Source organism: Mytilus californianus, unplaced genomic scaffold (assembly GCF_021869535.1).
Source record: "Mytilus californianus isolate M0D057914Y unplaced genomic scaffold, xbMytCali1.0.p SCAF_5, whole genome shotgun sequence".
NCBI classification, from domain to species: domain Eukaryota; kingdom Metazoa; phylum Mollusca; class Bivalvia; order Mytilida; family Mytilidae; genus Mytilus; species Mytilus californianus.
In genome coordinates this window covers 15322226-15342650 of record NW_026262701.1, presented here as the reverse complement: position 1 = coordinate 15342650, position 20425 = coordinate 15322226, and the positions used below count along the sequence as shown (strand labels likewise).

Below are 20425 nucleotides of genomic sequence, written 5' to 3'. Positions count from 1 at the left end.
GAATATATTTTTAAATGTTACATTAATTTCACAGGTAACATAGGTATAAACATAAAGATAATTCACAAGAAATATGCCGAAAGTTATTCATTTTGAACATATTTATAATTTAAGATATATATATATTTCACATAATGAATTAAATACCTCTATATCAACGAAGAGCTAACATCAGAATGAGACTATGCTTACTATACAAAATTATAAATGGACTCGTACCAATTCCAACAGAAAACTATTTTATCCCACTAAACAGACCATCAAGACACTACAATTCCATGGCATACACCATCTTCAGCCCAAGACACGACTATTTCAAGTATTCATTCTTTCCAAAACAATAATAGCCTGGAATAAACTAATGGACTCAACAGTGAAAGCTCCCAGTGACTATGGAAGTTTTCAAGACACTGATTGCGTAGATGACGGAATGTTTTTATCCTGCACGGTGCACCACCTGTACAGCATGCACCGTATTTTTTACTTTTGTATTTTAATCATTGTAAATAGACATTACCAGCACCTACGCACACACAAAGTATTGAGTACTCATCAATGGGTTTAACTACTATATATAGAAGAAGAAGAAAAATATATACTATATATTAATGTGATCTCCCGGAGAAATCTATCTAGAGCTTAAGGTGGTACCTAACACTACAGGGAGATAACTCTGTAAAAATCAGCTAAACGTTTTGATTACGTTGTATTGTTAAGGAAATATTAAGCTTCTCAATGATCAAAATTGGTGTTTGTCAAACTGCTATATAACCAATGAAATTTTTCTGATAAAGTGGTTGGTTCAAATTTTTTGAAATTTTTATATTTTTGTCAAAGGGTCAAAGTAAACATTCGGTCAAAATTTTATGAAAATTAAACGAGCCAAATTATTATTAGTCAAGGTGTTGGGTACCACCTTAAGGCATACATGTGACTAAATTGCAGATATTGAAGGGTTTAGTAAATGTTGGTTTTATAATAGTCACTGCAACTAGGACAGACTCGGAAATACAGTTTTGTTTCTCATACTACAGTATAAGGAAGTGTGGTTAGAGTTGTAATAAGTGACAGATAAAGATATAGATAATTTTATTAACCAATCAAGGTGTCCTTTGAAGGGCAGATTAATTACAATGTAATTATTCATAACATAATAAAACAAACTAAACAACAAACTAATCAGACAATAATGGTTCATTAGAGAGTAATCATTGTATTGATTATACATAAAAAAAAACTTTTAACTTAATCGTAAAAAAATAGAAAGAAAAAAAACTCAACATCAAAACCAAAACCAAAAAGCGTGAACACCTTCATGTCACCATATCCATATATATATATATAATATATATGTGGGGGTGTGTGTCATGTGAATCATGCAAAGGGTCTTTTAAATGTACTTGGTGGAGGGATATTTATGAAGAAATATTTTGTGATCTTAGGCTATACCTTCATAGTTCTTCAAAACGAACAATCTCACAAAATCGTATTTTGACTATCCCGAATCAAGTGCCATTTAGACAAAGACTTTCTTCCGAGAAACTACGTGATTTGGGATACTCGCTGAGGAAAGTAAGAAGAATTTAGCACTTTTTCAATAATTGGCAGATACGATTAGGATACGCAAATGTTCAGATATTTGTCTTTGTTTATCGGCCACACATTTCGAAAATTCCTTTTTATGGTCAGACCATTATAATTGAGTACGGCGAGTACTTTTACCTTAATCACTGAAAATGACCTTCAACACTTGTATAACCAAAAATAACAGGTTGTTAAAGATTACCCCATGTATTAGCCTTTTCACATTATATATATAATATAGATATATATTCAAGAGGCTATCCTAAATTGAGGTAAATTGTATGGCTTTCCAAATACCGTTTCGATTCCTAACATCACTGAACAGGTTGGGAACAAACCCTCTACTAGTCCAAATAATTATGACGTCTTGAAAGGCTATTATATTTTTTTTCTTTGATGCCTTACATCGATGTAAGGCGTCAAAGAAAAAAAATATAATAGCCTTTCAAGACGTCATAATTATTTGGACTAACCCTCTACATGATGTTTTTACCTGTATTAGTGTATAGAGGGATAATCCTTCTATAGAGGGATAAAATTATCCTTCTATAGAGGGGTATTTTTGTTTAGACTGGATTTAAAGCAAAATAGGGCAGATTGGCATTTTCTAGTTATATTGGCTATAATCAGAGACATATAATACAAGAGATTCGCAACTCGGCGAAATCCCGTAATAACACGCGGCCACTAGTTAAACCTCGCGAGATCTCCATAGGTAATAAAGTCATTAATAAAAGTATTAAAAGTACTCGAAGTAAGGACGAATGTTTAAGCATAACATAAACTGTTTCAGTGTTAAATTTATCATAATTAATTAAATATAATTTGAGTACATATATAATTATTTATTTTAATGTAATTTTGATTTTAGATTTGTATTATTGAAAAAGAGACATAATTTGATATTGTATAAAAAAAAACTGATATTAAATAATTAACACTTGATAAATTGTGTCAGAGTTCATTTTATTTGATAGTTACATAATGGGTTTCTATTGAATATACACCTGTCTCGGAGACATAATTTCACAGTGTGACATGTATATTAGGTTTGAATTATTCGATGACCAGGTAAATCACGAACATGTTATAAATAATGAGTTTTAATTAACACCTTGTAAACAAGAAGTTGTCACACCACAGGTGTCCACACTCTTTCCAAAAATACAAGTCACAAAATGTATAATTAATCAATATGGAAAAAAACTTAATTTATTTGTTAATTAATGGTTAATCATGATAGGCTTTGTTTTTTATTCTTGATATTTATAAATTATTAAAATTTTATTTATTTTCATATTCCTCATTTATTGGGCTTTCATTGAGTTTTTTTTCTGTAGGATTGTCGGTAAATGTTTGATTTCTAAGTGTTGTTTGACAGTTTTATCATATAGGCTTGCAATGAGTTGTTTTTTTAAATGATTGTCGGTAAATTTATGGTTTCTTCATGTTCGAAGTGTGTATTGAGAATTAATATTTAAGAAAATTACAATTAATTTCTCATTTGAATAAAGCTTCATTCATGTGCACGCAATATGGAAAATTCCAATTTTATTTCGTGGTATGACAATCTTAATTTCGTGGGATGACAATCTTAATTTCGTGGGATGACAATCTTAATAGTTACGACTTAGATATACTCCTAGTTGAATAAACTGATAACGAACTCTTTGTTGATAGTGAAAAGGACGAAAACATAAGCGAGAGACCCACCAACAAAAACAATTGACAATACTGCATACATAGATGGATATAAGCGTTTGGAGTTGGACAAAAAAATCTATAAAAAAACACAGGTCATACATCAAAGCAACAAGGAAGACACTATTTAAAAAGTATTTTATAACCTTGTTTCCACGAGACAATCATTTGTAGTGGTTTTTGTCTTTTAATCATTTGTAGCGGTTTTTGTCTTATTATTCTGGGGTAAAGAGATGGCAATTTAAAAGTAAGATTGTTTATGTGTATACATATACAAATCCTTGGTGTAAATAAAATCTTTTATTATCAAATATATATATATATATATATATATATATATATATCTTTTGCAGTCACCATTGAAATGTCCTCAATACGATTTTAATTTAAAAATGAATTAGGTTCATGAATGTTTTGAACGAGAAGCGTAGTCTGAAACGACAACAGATGCATATGAAGCTCATTCATAATATTACGACCAGCAGAAGGTTTCCTTTACTAGGAAAATTTTACTCCTTTTGTAAATTTACTGCATTCGTTCATCTTTGGCACCCTAAAAAGAAGAAAAAAACAATGACTTCAGAATAGGAGAAAATAAACAACTTTGCTATAAACAGAATGAAAAATGAATAAAATGTCTAACAAAATGCAGGCTATAAATTTCATAGTGCACAAAAAAGAAGGACTGATTTAAGGAAATTTGTCCATGAACAATTTCAATATTTAGCCAGTTTAATAAAAAATTTCGGGTATCAATCAGAAAAAATCGCCACATTGTTGGATCAAATTTTCCGAAAATAGTCTTATTTTCACTAAACAACATTTGGGAGTACTATTGGCCCATAAAATTATATATTTATTAGCATATTTTCAAGTTTTAAGAAAAAAATTGGGAGATCAAATGGTTTCTACGGCAATAGGTGAAGTAAAATGGGCCGAGTTTTAACTTTGTTTGTATTTGATTAATCTCATCATTAGAACACATTTTATCAATAACAAATTATAAGAATTAGTTTTTTGTAACTTTTAAATATACTTGCATGCTTTAGCTGTGAAAGGCATCGGCATTATCCATTAGAAAAATCGTGAGGCGTAGAACCTTTTACACAACAATACGGGTTATTACCCATAAATCCATCGGATTAATCGGCTTTCCGGTGGCCACGTCATTTCATTGGCTGTTATATAGACTCTACTAGAGTTGCGAATCTCTTGTATTATATGTCTCTGCTATAATCTATAGCATTGTATGCATCAATAAATGCACTTTATTAAAAATTGGGATGCCCAGTTTTTTGCTAAAGTGACAGAACTTGAAATCTATTGTATAGCTATCTGAACACCTGATCAACAACAAAAGGGACAGTTGACCTTTATATTTTATGTTAAATCTAACAATAGAAATTCTGTTCAGTGGGGCATAACAGTAGAATTTACCTGATCATCACAGCTTTCAATTATGATGAACAATAGATTGTATATTCAGTCAGTTTAGCAGTAAACTGGGCATGTACAAATTAAATTAAGTTCATCAACTGATGCATACAATGCTATAGATTATAGCCAATATAACTAGAAAATGCCAATCTGTCCTATTTTGCTTTAAATCCAGTATAAACAAAAATACCCCTCTATAGAGGGATAATTTTATCCCTCTATAGAAGGTTTATCACTCTATACAGGTAAAAACACCATGTAGAGGGTTTGTTCCCAACCTGCTGAAGAGACATTAATTGTCGAAATGCGGATATGGTGACTTGGTGTACACAAACCTTTGCACCTTTTGTTTGCGGGTATACCATCTTTTCCGCAAGTTTATTGTTTTCTGTTTAGTATTAAATTTATAATTAAGATCCATTTATTGAATCTTTGATCTGTTTATTTGGCAATCGCCAATGGCAGTCAACAGGGTTTAAGAAGTCATTTGTTGTTCGACCTGTTAGTCAAATGCGTTTTGTTAAAATAAACTTTTTCACTTTTTTGGTCTTTTGGAAAATGTTGTTTGTGCTGTATTTAGACCCCTCTAACAAGAAATTTGTTTTGCATGCACACTTGTAAATATTGCGGTTTTTATCCAACGCAATCATAGGTTTGAATTTTGTTTTCAATTTAGACTCGTTTATACATATATATATTTCGGTCCATGTATTCATTCTATTCAGTTCATTTGCATAATTAGTTTTGTTATTTCACAATTTGGTGGATAGTTGCCGAACCGTAGCTCTAAGGTCCTTGTGATATATTTAACATTTTGCTGACCATGACATAGAGCTTTGGATTTTTTCCTTTATCTAAACATTCAGATGCGACCAAGGTTAAGGTCATACTTATTTCCTAAGCTTTAAGACCATGAAATGGCAAATAAAGAAAAAGTTTGGTGTTTTTTTTTAAATTTTTTATTTTACTGATAAATGGACTCACTTTTTAAGTCAACATTAAAATTGTACACTGACAGCAGCAATAGCAGGTGAGACATAGATTACAAATTTTTAAATAGTAAGGATTTTTTTAATATGTTGAAGCAAAAGATCATGAAATCTAATATTTATTAAGTCCACATCCATGACATCATAAGTCATTAACTGAATTAAATGTACTCTTTGTGTATTTGTAGGCAACCATGAGTTTTCATATACTGAAGTCCTCTGCTAGAGCTGTAAACAAAGTCCCTTTGAGAGCTGTGTCAACTACCTCAGTATGTCAACAACAAGAAGTTGTAACACTTTCACAGGCAGAAAAAGATAAATTTTACCCCAAAATAGGTAAGTTTAATACACAAACAGAAAAAGATAAATTTTACCTCAAAATAGGTAAGTTTAATACACTAACAGAAAAAGATAAATTTTACCTCAAAATAAAAAAATATAGGTAGTTTAATACACAAACATGACAAACAGAAATAGATAAACAATATTCCAAAATAGGTTAGTTTTATACACAAACAAAAAATGATGGATTTTACCGCAGAATACATAAGTTTATTAATACTCAAACAGAAAAAAGTTTTCTATGAGAAAAAGAGTTCAATCATATCATCTTGGCATGTTTGCACACTTTAACCATGTTCACAACAATCTTTCAGTAAATAGTGGCTTAAACTCATATTTTTGTGTGTAAATTATTCAATGTTCCTGTTTCTTTAAAATAAAAACACACACACTTTCACTTTGAACACACATATTTTACAACGAAAGATGAACACTAGTGATTGAATTAATATTATAATGAGTACCAAGACCAGTCTGACTGTCATTTTGGATTTAAACAGATCATATATACCTTTTTTTTTCTCCAATTCAGATGATATTTGATTTTATCTGAATTGAATTATCATAATTTTGAAGAGAGTAAGCTGTTTTATTGCTGTGATGATTTATTGCTGCTACATTGTACATGTATCTGACATATGCCTACATTTAGAATATAATTTAAATTTGATGCTAACCCATTCATTATGTTCACTATTATTTTTTTAGGAAACAGAGATATTGTGGGCAATGGTTACAGTGTCAGACCCTGTTATGAAGACAGAACTGATTATCCATTTCCAGCACTCAAGTGGAAGGCCAACACCCCAGATGTTATGGCTCTCAAGGATAAAGAATTAGGAGAATGGAAGAATCTAACCATGGAGGAAAGAAAAGATTGTATGTATTTATCAGGTGTTCATGCATGTCAACTCTTATAAATAAAAATATGAAAAACAAAAAATTCAAAGGTGCCCACAATATTCAAAGTTGAAGTCTGATCAAAAGTGTTGCTTGTCTATAATACAGTACACAGAAGGTGATTTTGTAAAACAATCTTTCTTACATTTACATACTTGTGTTGAGCGAATTACATGTTATTGATAGAAGAGAGTTTGAGTGATAACAATCTGATTTATGACCTTGTGATGTACTGTCTATTGAATCTATGTAAAGGTATTTGAGAGTAAATCACTGAGAAAAAATGCTACCAGGGGTGATTAACAACTTAATCTCCATAGGTGTATTTTACATTTGTAAACATATTGTTTCATTAAACACAGTTTCTTGTTGCAAACACGTTTGGTCCATCAATGAAAGGTTGTGATGAAAATAAGATTTTATAGATTAGTGATCTCTGAATAGACATCGACTGATGATCAATGATTGGTGCAATATGATGATTTTCAAAGGTCTAATAACCATCAGTTAAACCAGATCTCTAACTCTAGTTTTTTTGTCTCGCCTGCGACGAAAGTTGCAGAAAGTGAGACATAGGTATTACTATCTGGCGGCGACGGCGGCGTAAACTATTTGTATAAAGCTTTATATTTCAGAAGGTAGAAGACCTGGATGCTTCATACTTTGTATGCAGATACCTTATGTTACGAACTTTCCGTCTGTCATATGTCCAATGTCCTTGATCTTATTTTCATGGTTCAGCGACTGCTTGAAAAAAAAGTTTAGTTTTTTGTTATGTAAATTTCTCACTTATTATGAGTAATAGGATAACTATATTTGGTATATGGGTTCCTTGCAACGTCTACATGTCCATCAGACAGGGTTCACCTGACCTCAGCCTCATTTCATGGATCAGTGATCAAGGTTAAAGTTACGTGATTAGGTCCGTTTCTCAGATACTACAAGCAGTAGGTCAGCTATATGTGGTGTATGGAATGATTATAAGGGATACATGTCAGTCTGGCAGGTTTCATCTGACCTTGACCTCATTTTCACGGTTCATTGGTCAATGTAAAGTTTTTGTGTTTTGGTCTGTTTTTCTAATACTATAAGCCATTGGTCAACTATATTTGGTGTATGGAATGATTGTAAGGTGTACATGTCTGTCTGGCAGGTGTCATTTGTCCTTGACCTATTTTCATGGTTCATTGGTCAATGTTAAGTTTTTGTGTTTTGGTCTGTTTTTCTAATACTATAAGCAATAGGTCAACTATATTTGGTGTATGGAATGATTGTAAGGTGTGCACGTCTGTCTGACAGGTTTCATCTGACCTTGACCTCATTTTATGGTTCATTGGTCAAAGTTCAGTTTCCTCAATGAGGTTTGTTTCTAAGATACTTTAGGCAATATATGTTAAATAAATTTGGTGTATGGAATCATTGTACGGCCTACATGTTTGTCTGATAGGGTTTATCTCACCTTGACTTCATGTTCATTCATCTTTAAAATGTTAATTTAATGTAAAGCTTATATAAACTTATTTTTTTACTTTCAACATAAATTCAATTATGAACACTAAAACAGGCGAGACATTTCAGTGTTTCCACTCTTGTTTACAATAAGAATGAATATTCAAATAATTTGATAGCAATACATGTACAAGGATGTGCTGTATTGAGCAGTCAGGGGTACTACTTAAACAAGTGATTTCATTATATATATAATTATCACCTATTTCAGTGATTTGATAAATTCAGTTATCACCTATTTAAGTGATTTTGGTGTTTCCTTTGATCTTCAAATGCTAATTTCATTGATTTTCCATATTTTGACAAACTTTTCTATAATTTTCCTACATAGATCTTTTATCCCTTTTCCTTTGTATATCAATTTCACTAGTGCACTTGGCCAGTAAGTTAGTGCGCTAAAGCTTTTAAAAGTACCCTTGGGAATTGTTCTGTAATCAAATATTCATTAACTACTCTTACTATCAGACAAAGGTCAACAATATTAGGTAACCTGATTGGTTTTCTTTAGAGTTAGAATGATCTACTTCAAGGTTATGTCCTGATCTACAAATTATTCCAGTTTTTGCATATTCTAAATAAACTGGAAAAACTGACAGACTTATCAAGCAAAAGACAATTTCTGTATGTACATAGTTATTTTTTCAATTGAATTCTTGTCTTTTTACTAATAAAAAAAAATCAAGCTTGTGGGAAAAATATCAAGAAAATGTTATAAACACTTATTGAAGTGATTACATTTTAACTTCCCAAATTACTTGTTTCAGTGATTTTAAAAAGTCTGTGTCTATTTTTGTGAAAAATTTTAATATTTCGCAGTCAAAATCACTCGAAGAAGTGATTCTGAAATCACTTGTTTAAATAGTACCCCTGACTGTTGAGTAAGCATTAACATCCTGCTTGGTTTCCCATATTATTACCACAAAAAGATAATGAAAGTCAGTAACAATGTCTTGAGACTGAACTATTTTGTTGTAAATTATTTTTCAGTTGCTGCTACTATAACTGATGTAGCTTACACATATCATACTAAATAATGGTGCACTTCAGATCCACTGAGACGTGTGTACTCTGGATAGCCATTCTAAACTGGTAATGCTCAAAAGGTGTCAGTGGTGGCATCATTTACAAGCTATACCTGCTTTCTGTTAACATCTCTCTTCTTTGTAATCATAAGACATGTAAGATTGAATTATTTTGTCTTATGATGAAACTGTCAGACACAAAATCTAACCTTTTCAAATTCATAACTTTTAACCTTGTTTAAACTTTCAAGACTTCCTTGTGGACTTCTTTTGTTTAGCTACACCCAAGGTAGTCAGAATTTCATCTGCCTTGTCCGTTTTTCTCTTAGAATACGTGACGCCAAATCAAAACAAACTCATGGTTTAGCAATGTTAACCACATGCGTTAATATGACGAATGCGAACCATGACGAAAGCACCCATAAAAATTGTCATCCGACACACTGTACTATTTAATGAACCATGAAGTAGATCGCTAAGATAAAAATAAATTTCAGCACACAGCTAATTTATCGTGACTCATTACCACATCAATTTGCAAGTTATATCAAAGTTTTTCATACAGAAATTCATCATATATGTTTTCTGGAACTTGAAAATCGAAAGTCCGTAGTGTACAGCTAATAACCAAATTGGAAGTCTGACCGTAAATCTTATAGGTCCCGGACCTCGGACCACTGCTAATTTTAACCCCTGAATATTTAATTGGTTTCTTTAAATTTGTCACATATTTGCCTTGTCCATATCCTTATTAAACTGATTTGAAAAGAAATGTATATTTGGTTGTTAGAAGGTACTTTTCTGTGAAAATAAAGAAGGTAAATAACCACTTGTCTTCTGGTTTATAAAGCATTTCCTGTGTAACATAAAAGAATTTTACACTTAAATTAAGTCTTAATTTAAATATGATTTGTTGAAAGTTATTGAAATGTCTACTATGACCTGCTTTATAAACGGTGTGCACACACTTATAATCAGTGTTTATACACTAATATACCATTGCTGTCAATGTGCACTGTATTAGCTAAATCTGTTAGTCATTTATGTGACTGCTTGCATGGTAGCTTGGTCAAATCTTAAGCTTTGCTTTTGCTTTTAACCACTGTACCAATAACTGCGTTATTACCATGACTTGGCATCAGTCTTCTGTTGTTTGTTGATAATTGTTGAAATGTTCCCATGAAGCACTTTAACAAAGAAGGCACACAAACATATTCCATGAAGGTTAGATATATCACAGCTTACTTTGGATAATGAATGTTGCCATATGATTCCCAAAATTATTTTGTTATAAATTGCTGGCTTCATTGAAACCTAGTATGGCAGGATTGTTCTGTATGAGGTATAATGATGTTGATCAGCAGTCTAGTATGATGAACTTCTAATGGGATATGTGAAGTAAAATCTTTGTTATGACTTTTATGTTATCAACGATCAGTATTGTACTAAAGGCAAAAGGAAACCCATCTTCAGGTTGCTTTTTTAAAATACTATTAGAATGTGGTTACTATGACAACCAATTATCACTTAAGGTTGAGTAAATGTAGCAAAAGATAAAGTAAGGAAACTCATAGCAAATTATACCTTGATTGTTCATTGGTCACTAATGGTCAGGTAAAACAGACATATTTACTTAATGCCATTTTGGAAATAAGGATATTTCTTCATGGTTATAAGACTTTTGAAACATTTCTATCAGGTGAAAGATGCAGGCTATGATGGATCTGTAATGAAGTAATATATATATACATGTACATTGTGTATTTATGTATAATTCATGTAATTATATATTATTTTAATTTTTGATGTAATATTGTTTTAAGTTTTGATACGAATTTTGATATCATGATCAGTATTTCTAAAATTAAATTTGATTTGGAATTATGACAAGTATTAGTTACAAACAAGATAGACATGTTAATTTTGGAAATAATCATATAATTTAAACAAGTAAACAAAGCATGAATATGAGTGAACTTTTTTTTTAAGGAAAACAATGAACACTAAAGTTTTATTAAAGCATATGTTCCATATTATACAGGATTGCTATTACATCAGATGGTCAATTCACAAATAAAAAAGTAAAAACTTGTGGACAAATATCCAAAACAGCATAATAAATTATATGTAGTGTCAACATATGATCAGAAATTATCATATCAGATAATTTTTTATTATATCCATCAGCAGCAATAGATGTATATACCATTAAAAGTTTCTGTTTTCTTCAGAACCAGTAAATGTATTATCTTTTCTCATGTTTATCCAATACTAGAAAAACTGTCTAGCTGACTATATGCGATATGGGTGTTACTCATTGTTGAAGGTGGTACGGTGACCTGTACGTTAGTTGTTAATTTCTGTGTCATTTGGTCTCTTGTGAAGAGTTGTCTCATTGGCAATCATACCACATCTTATTTTTATAGATACACAAAAGAGTTGTCCAAATGTGTATCAGGGCTGAAGATACATCTGTTAATTTAATATTTATATATTTTTACATATTTTGACTTAACATGTAATAAAGCAATTAAGATATCCATTTTATTAAAAAAAAAAAAACAAGAAAATCTGGAAAGTAGTTCAGATATACATGTAGTAGACATGGTAGATCAAAGGCAATAAAAAACTTGGAATATTGAAAACAACAATATGCAAAGTTTCTTCAATAGAAATATATATATATAGTATTTCAAGTGAAAAATAACAGTGTATTTTTATATTGTAGACATTTGGAATTAGATGCCCATGTAATAACTGTTGTTATTATTAATCCTTATCATATTGTACCATTATCTATCAAAATACCCCTTTACTTTGTTAATTAATTATGTATAATTGAGAAAACCACACATTTGTAGCAAATTTCAAGTGGTCTATTTATATCATGTATTTTTGATTTCAGTGTATAGAGCAAGTTTCTGTCAAACCTTTTCTGAAATGAATGCACCTACAGGTGAATGGAAACAGATCTTCTCAGCTACATTGTTGGTGTGTACTGCCTCAGCTCTATGGATGTGGTGGTGTGAACACTATAGTAAGTTTATTTATAACAGTATAAAAATTATAATACTGTAAATTTGGAAATTATTGCAAGGTTTTTATTAATGTGAATGATGCAACTAGGTAAATATCGCAATAATAAGAACTCCCATTCTGATATCTGATACATATATCTGTATGCAGATTTTCCTGAAATCACAATAATTAATCTCACATTTTAGTCCATTTCTTCAAAAATCGCAATGATAAAACGCATGCAATATTTTCTGAATTTACAGTAAATAAAAAGATTAATCTAAATCCCAAGATTTATCTGTAGCCCTGCTTTTAGTTGGTTAGCAATGGTTAGACAGAGAATGTGAAAGTCTTCATCAAATGCAATCTGATTAGATTTAATAATAGAATGTAGTATAAAAGTGGTTCTACAATTTTGGTTAAACAGTGTTATTTGAAAATACACATATATGTTTCATAAAGTAAATCATGTGTTAAAATGTATGTAAAATCTGGTTTGCTGTCATTTTGACATCCTATTGTTTTCTTCATTACTTACATTTATGTATTACAATGACACTTTATGAACACAACTCCTGATTACAGTTTGCGTAAAAAATTATTTTCCGTAAGAAAAACTTTATTTTGAAACTCCGAGTGTTCACTGCCGCTTTTCTCGCTTTGGAGTCGTACATTATTGCGACAAAAGCATTTTTTTTTTTAAACTTACGTTGAAATATCAGAAATTTAATGAACAACGCGGCGATATGCAGTCGAGTCCATACAATTCTTTTCTGACCCATTGTGTGAACAAATATAGCAACTTGTAAAATGTAAACGTGTTTGGGGAATCCCATTATACCACTTCCGGCAAGTCATTAAGTGGGCGGGAACATACAAATTTTAATGACCACAAAAAAATCTTTCAACGTACAATCTTTCAATGTTTTTGCTTATAGAAAGTGACATTTAAGTTTCAATCATAATTATTTTAAGTTCTTCAATTAAATTAACGAGAATAGCGAATTATGCAACAATATTCAGCATCTGTAAGTTGTGATTCTAAGCCCCGCCCACCAATAGAATTTACCGTTTTTACAGTGATGTTTACACAAACAAAAGATGATGAATATTTTTTCCGCGATGTTTATTTCAACAATTATGAAGGCATATAGTTCCGTGAACCACTTTGTTTTAGTAGTAACAATTTGACTAACAAATTACAGAGCCTTAACGTTGCGGTTCACTTCCCATTTATAAAATATGTCAGACTAAAAGAACAGACATACATGCATTTTTCTCTTCACGATTTTCGCCGTATTTCGGGTTTCAGAGAATCAAAATGCGAGATAGAAGTAAAAATGTAGTTACTCATTTGATTAAAAGCTACCTTAAATTAAAGCAACCAACTGATCGGCACATCTTATTATTAATGTTTAGTAGAGGAACAACAGGGATATCAAATAATATTAGTATCCTAAACTTTGATGAAAGAACATGTCATGTTCATACATTGTATGTTGCAAATTTTTTTCAAGTTGATTTTTGAGGAACTTGTTTTCTACTTCCACTGGCTGTTAATGACTAATATTTTGTTAGTCTAGGAGAAAAAAAAAAACCTATTAATAGTTATAATCAATTGGCTTTAAACTAGCTTTCAGTAACTGTGTACTCTTAGATCAATACTCACTCACTCACTCACTCACATGTTTTGTTTTTTTTAATTTTTATACGACCGCAAAAATTAAAAATTTTTTGGTCGTATATTGGTATGACGTTGGCGTCGTCGTCGTCTTTGTCCGGCGTCGTCGTCGTCTGGCGTCGTCCGAAGACACATTGGTTTTCGCACTCTAACTTTAGTTTAAGTGAATGGATCTCCATGAAATTTTACCATAAGGTTCAATACCACGAAAGGAAGGTTGGGATTGATTTTGGGGGTTATGGTACCAACAGTTAACGAATTAGGGGCCAAAAAGGGGCCAAAAATAAGCATTTTTGTAACTTCCAGACAATAACTTGTGTGTAAGTGTATGGATCTCTCTGACATTGTACCACAAGGTTCCATATCACAAAGGAAAGGCTGTAATTGATTTTGGGGGTAATTGCCTCAAAATTTTAGGAATTAGGGGCCAAAAAAGGGGCAAAAAACAAGCATTTTTCTAGTTTCATGACAATAACTTGTGTGAAGGTGTTTGGATATTTCTGAAATTGTACTACAAGGTTCCATATCACAAAGGAAAAGCTGGAATTGAGTTTGGGGGTAATTGCCCGAAACGTTTAGGAATTGGGGGCCAAAAAGGGGCCAAAAATAAGCATTTTTCTAGTTTCCAGACAATAACTTGTGTTCAAGTGTATGGATCTCTCTGAAATTGTACTGCAAGGTTCCATACCACAAAGGGAAGGCTGGGATTGAGTTTGGGGGTGATGAATCATAAGGGGGTTCAAAAAATTTGGGGGGGGGGGGGTTTCTTTTTTTTTCTTTTTTTCCTTTTTTTTTTCTTTTAAAATTTTCCATTTTAAGTTGGTTATTTCTGATTAATATTTAAAAGCAAATAATAATGATATGGTAGGAGATACACACCAAACAGGATGTGTAAATTATTATCTAATAAGTATTGTGCAATAGCAAGAAATTTTCAATTGCACAGTATTGCACAATAGCAAGAAATCTTCAATTGCACAGTATTGCGCAATAGCAAGAAATCTTCAATTGCACAGTATTGCGCAATAGCAAGAAATATCCAATAGCACAATATTGCGCAATAGCAAGAAATTGTCAATTGTACAGTATTGCGCAATAGCAAGAAATATTCAATTGCACAGTATTGTGCAAAAGAAGAGACTTCGTATAAATTGCTTATTTCTTGATCAATTTCAATGGGGTTTTATTCTTGAATTCTTGGGGTTCTTTAATATGCTGAATCTAACCATGTATTAAGTTTTTGGATTTTGGGCCCCGTTTTTAAATTGGTCCACATTGAGGTCCAAAGGATCCAAAATTTAACTTTGTTTGATTTCATCAAAAATTGAATTATTGGGGTTCTTTGATATGCTGAATCTAACCGTGTATTTAGATTCTTAATTTTTGGTTCCGTTTTCAAATTGGTCTACATTAAGGTCCAAAGGGTCCAAAATTAAACTTGGTTTGATTTTAACAAAAATTGAATTTTTAGGGTTCTTTGATATGCTGAATCTAAACATGTATTTAGGTTTTTGATTATGGGCCCAGTTTTCAAGTTGGTCCAAATCGGGGTTCAAAATTAAACTTGTTTGATTTCAACAAAAATTGAATATATGGGGGTCTTTGATATGCTGAATCTAACCATGTATTTAGATTTTTGATTTTTGGGCCCCGTTATCAACTTTGTCCACATTGAGGTCAAAAGGGTCCAAAATTTAACTTTGTTTGATTTCATCAAAAATTGAATTATTGGGGTTCTTTGATATGCTGAATCTAACCGTGTATTTAGATTCTTAATTTTTGGTTCCGTTTTCAAATTGGTCTACATTAAGGTCCAAAGGGTCCAAAATTAAACTTTAGTTTGATTTTAACAAAAATTGAATTTTTAGGGTTCTTTGATATGCTGAATCTAAACATGTATTTAGATTTTTGATTATGGGCCCAGTTTTCAAGTTGGTCCAAATCGGGGTCCAAAATTAAACTTTGTTTGATTTCATCAAAAATTGAATTCTTGGGGTTCTTTGATATGCTGAATCTAACCATGTATTTAGATTTTGGATATTGGACCATAATAGGTGAATGTCCAATTTAAAATTTTTAAGTTCTTAGGCCACATTCATTCTGTGTCAGAAACCTATGCTGTGTCAAATATTTAATCACAATCCAAATTCAGAGCTGTATCAAGCTTGAATGTTGTGTCCATACTTGCCCCAACTGTTCAGGGTTCGACCTCTGCGGTCGTATCAAGCTGCGCCCTGCGGAGCATTTTATTTTTATATGTACTTCTTGCCAATCTAATGAGTCAAGTCAGCCATTAAAGAGCATGTGTTTGGATGGATGCTTAGCACTCCTATCTACATCGATTCAAGCCATTCAAAGCAGACTTTTCCATTTTATTCCTTTTTTATGCCCCTGCCGTAGCGGTGGGGGCATTAAGTTTCCCCTTGTCCATCTGTACATACGTACGTACGTACATCCCAAAATTGGTTTCCGTTCTCTAACTTGAGTTTGCCTCAACCAAATGTTATGAAACTTATACACAATGCTTATTACCACAAAACACAGATCAAGTTTGAATTTGGGTAGTGTCACTTTAACCATTATTGAGTTATGCTATACACAATATTCATTACCACAAAACTAAGATCAAGTACAAATTTTTTGTTTCCGTTTTCTAACTTTATGTTGCCTCAACCAAATGTTATGAAACTTATACACAATGCTTATTACTACATGATACAGATTAAATATGAAATTTGGTGGCGACACTTTTACCATTCTAGTGTTGTGTCCCTTTATTATCATAAAAATTGCTGAATTGTTTAGTTTGTCTCAACTAAATGTTATAAAACTTATACACAACCGTTCTAGAGTTATGCGTGTTTAAAAATAGAAAAATTGCTGAATTTTAGTTTCTGTTCTCCACTTAAGATAGCCTCAAGCAAATTTTATGAGACTTACACACAATGCTTATTACCACAAAACTCAGATCAAGTTCAAATTTGGGTAGCGTCACTTTTACCGTTCTTCAGTTATGTCCCTTTATAACTATATGATATGCAAGCGGGGGCATCATCTGTGTCCACATGTGGACACTATCCACATTTATTGTCTATTTGAATCACTGCCCAAGTTTGTGTTGCACAGTCTTAAGTTTTCTATATAGTGTTTTGTATACTGTTGTTTGTCTTTTTTCTTTTTCGTTGTTTACCATTGTGTTGTCAGTTTATTTCAACTTATGCGTTTGAATGTCCCTTTTGATTCTCTTTGGGGAGTAATGTGCGCTCATAATCATAATTAACACAACCACATTATGTATGTTTCTGTCCAAAGTCAGAAGTCTATTATTCCGTGGTTGTTGTTGGTTGCTGTCTATCATCTTTTTGTTTACCCTTTTAGCATAAATCGCCCGTTGGTTTTCTAGTGTGGATTGCTTCACATTTTGTCATAACATGCATAACACATAAACTATGAATGGTCATTGTCTTACATCCACATCATTTGGACTGTTGAAAAGTTGTCACATTGGCAATCTTGCCACATTTCCTTATTTCATTATTGTATGCAAAACAGTCTACAGAAAGATCTTTAGAAGACTAGCATTGAGAAGAGGTAAACAAATAAGGATTTATAAGGACCTCCTTCTGAATATGCATGAAATATTTGCCACTGGACGTGAAACAAACAACCAATCAATTTTATGGCTATCTATTGTAGATTTTGAAAGATATGCATATATGTATGATTCGTGTTTTACAAATGAATGGAACCTTTCCTTCATCTTTTTTCTTTCAAATCTTCTGTGTATCTAGAAGAAGGAATGATGCAAAGAAAATACCTAACCCTGGGGAAGGGGTGAGCTGAATTCTTTCAAGTTAATGTATTGTTATTTCTGGAGGGGAAGGGGTTTGCCTTTATAGGAAAAAACCTAAATTGAAATAATGTTTTTATTTTTTATAAATTTAAATTGTGATGAAACGCACAGCAGGATATCAACATAGGAAAAAGTTTAATACCCTTCTAGATTTCAGGATTGATGTTACATTTTCAAGGGGACTTTACAAAGAGAAACAGGCATATGCATAATCAGCATGTTGTTAACAATAACAGTGTCAGTGTTCCATTGAACACAACTAAAACCAGATGCAAAATGGTGTACTAAAATGTAATAAAAAGAAACTATACCACATGCTATTATTTTCATATTGCCTTTTTAAACTGTGATATTTATCACTACTAGTATACAAAAAGGTCTTTGTTAAACAACTTCGCAAACATCATAGATTTTCTTTTAGAAACAAGATATCTGATAACTAATAATGCATTTTCTAATTTGTTGGCCTAAGCACCTACTTTTCAGTCTGATTCTTGGGCCTTATTTGGATGCTAGGAGCACACATATGTTAAATCTTTTTCAAGAGCAATGTTGTGATAAAAAGTTTCCATTTGTTATCATCCAAAACATCTAACTGTCAACTGTTCATTTTTTACTTATTATACAGGATTTCAGTTGGTTGCTATGAACAGAAACTGTTGCTAGGGAAAAATAATGTACAATATTATTTTCCATAATATATTCCAATATATGAGTCATCTTGATTAACCTGTAAAAACCTTATTTTTAAATATTTTCACCAATTTTTTTTTTAAATTCAAAATTTAATCACAATTTTCTTTGGTTGCTACGGAAATACTTCTGTTGCTATGAGGAAAAAAATAGACAATTTTTAGTAAGTAACCAGGCAATAGATAAACATATCAACAAGCCGTGGTGAATAAAGTTTCCATTCAGATTATTTATGTACATTCAATTCTCTCATTGTTTTCTTAGAAACAAATTGATATTACCAGATTTAACCCAAAATTTAACCATTTTAATTTTATATTTGGATAAATCTGTTACAATGGCAACAATATTAAAAAATTTTTTTTAGTAAATTTTGTAGATCTGACTTAAATGTATAACTGACAAAAAATTTCAAATGTCTAACTGGTCTATTAGAGGTACAGTTAATATTTCATTAAAGTAAGCATATTTTCAGCATTTTAATGAAAAATCCTATGCAAATCAAGTATGTAAAAAAAAAATTTCCATGGAGGAAAGGGTTAATAAACTTAGCAGTGTTTTCCCCCAGGGACTTCTAGCATCATGGTAATGTTATGCTATATTTCTTGAATGTGATGCTATCTAAATTGATTTTCTTATAGGTTGTGTAATGGATGTGATGCTATATTTTTTAGAAACAAGATGGTATTTCAAATTTCCCTGTTTACCAGGATGCTATATGAAATATCTGGGGAGAACACTTATAACGGGTATATTATCAAAAAAATTCTGTTGAAAATGAGATGTGAGTTTTCACTATTCTATTTATTCTGAGAAAGTTTGATTGGATGCAGTGAAATGGTTCTTTTTTCTTTCAGTATTTAGTAAACAGCTACCAGAAAGTATGACCCCAGAATATAAGAAGAAGGTTATAGAAAGAATGATCAAACAAGGTCAACAACAGATGACTGGTATTAGTGCACAGTATGACTTTGAGAACAAGAAATGGAAGGGAAATAAATGGTGGTGAAAGACTAGTTTATATGTCAGTGTTCTTACGTATTGTATAATTTAAAATAAATGTTACGAAAACATTTGTATTTGTTTAACTTGATAGTTGTATCTCCCCTCCAAAGGATACTGGTATACTAATTTGACTCTGTTAACCCCTGCTTGGCAGAGTTGGGTTATATAGGAATCCTCTTGTCTCTCCGCCTGTCACACTCAGATTTCCAGATGGTAAACAGAGAACCTCTTTTTGAAATTCATTGAAATTTTAATAGAATGTTTACTAAAGATATGTTAAATTCAATTCTTGTTTTTTTTCTGGTCAAGAGTTATAGTACATGATTGTTGGAAAAATTCCAATTTTGGTGTTTTCTTGTAATAAATGGAGAACCCTTTTTTTCAAATTGATTGAAATTTAAACAAACTATAAAATTCTATTTTTGTCGATTTTTCTTTTACTGTTTCAAAGGGCGGGTACTTTATTATTGGAAAAATTCAAAGTAGCTTTTATTTGCTCAATAATGTTGTTTACATGTTATACACATTTATGAAATTTTTCATCATTGTTAGCCATGTTGGAGAAAGTCCAAAACTGGCTTTACATATGATGATGTCAGGGGCAGGCAAGGAAAAGTACCTAATTTTGGTAATTTTAACTCCTCATTCACTTTTGAACCCAGATACCTGAAACTTCACTGGCAGATTACAC

At 31.5% G+C, this 20425-nt stretch overlaps 1 protein-coding gene and 1 long non-coding RNA gene across 43 annotated transcripts in view; one reads left to right on the top strand and one right to left on the bottom strand.

The window, feature by feature from the left end:
- The window catches only part of LOC127703119 (uncharacterized), a 365292-nt gene that overhangs the window by 12202 nt on the left and 332665 nt on the right, over positions 1–20425 (bottom strand). The window lies entirely within an intron of this gene.
- Positions 1506–19804, top strand: LOC127703115 (cytochrome c oxidase subunit 4 isoform 1, mitochondrial-like). The gene is made up of 5 exons (XM_052207563.1): positions 1506–1572; positions 5900–6047; positions 6762–6932; positions 12390–12521; positions 19587–19804. The coding sequence occupies exons 2-5, from the start codon at positions 5906–5908 to the stop codon at positions 19736–19738; spliced, it is 597 nt and encodes a 198-aa protein (XP_052063523.1). The 5' UTR covers positions 1506–1572; positions 5900–5905; the 3' UTR covers positions 19739–19804.

What these genes read in the sequence shown, in the direction of transcription:
- LOC127703115 (XM_052207563.1), top strand. Translation starts at nt 5,906, where the DNA reads ATGAGTTTTCATATACTGAAGTCCTCTGCTAGAGCTGTAAACAAAGTC. An exon ending in TAAATTTTACCCCAAAATAG is followed by an intron (nt 6,048 to 6,761) that starts GTAAGTTTAATA and finishes TTATTTTTTTAG; the next exon opens with GAAACAGAGATATTGTGGGC. An exon ending in CATGGAGGAAAGAAAAGATT is followed by an intron (nt 6,933 to 12,389) that starts GTATGTATTTAT and finishes TTTTGATTTCAG; the next exon opens with TGTATAGAGCAAGTTTCTGT.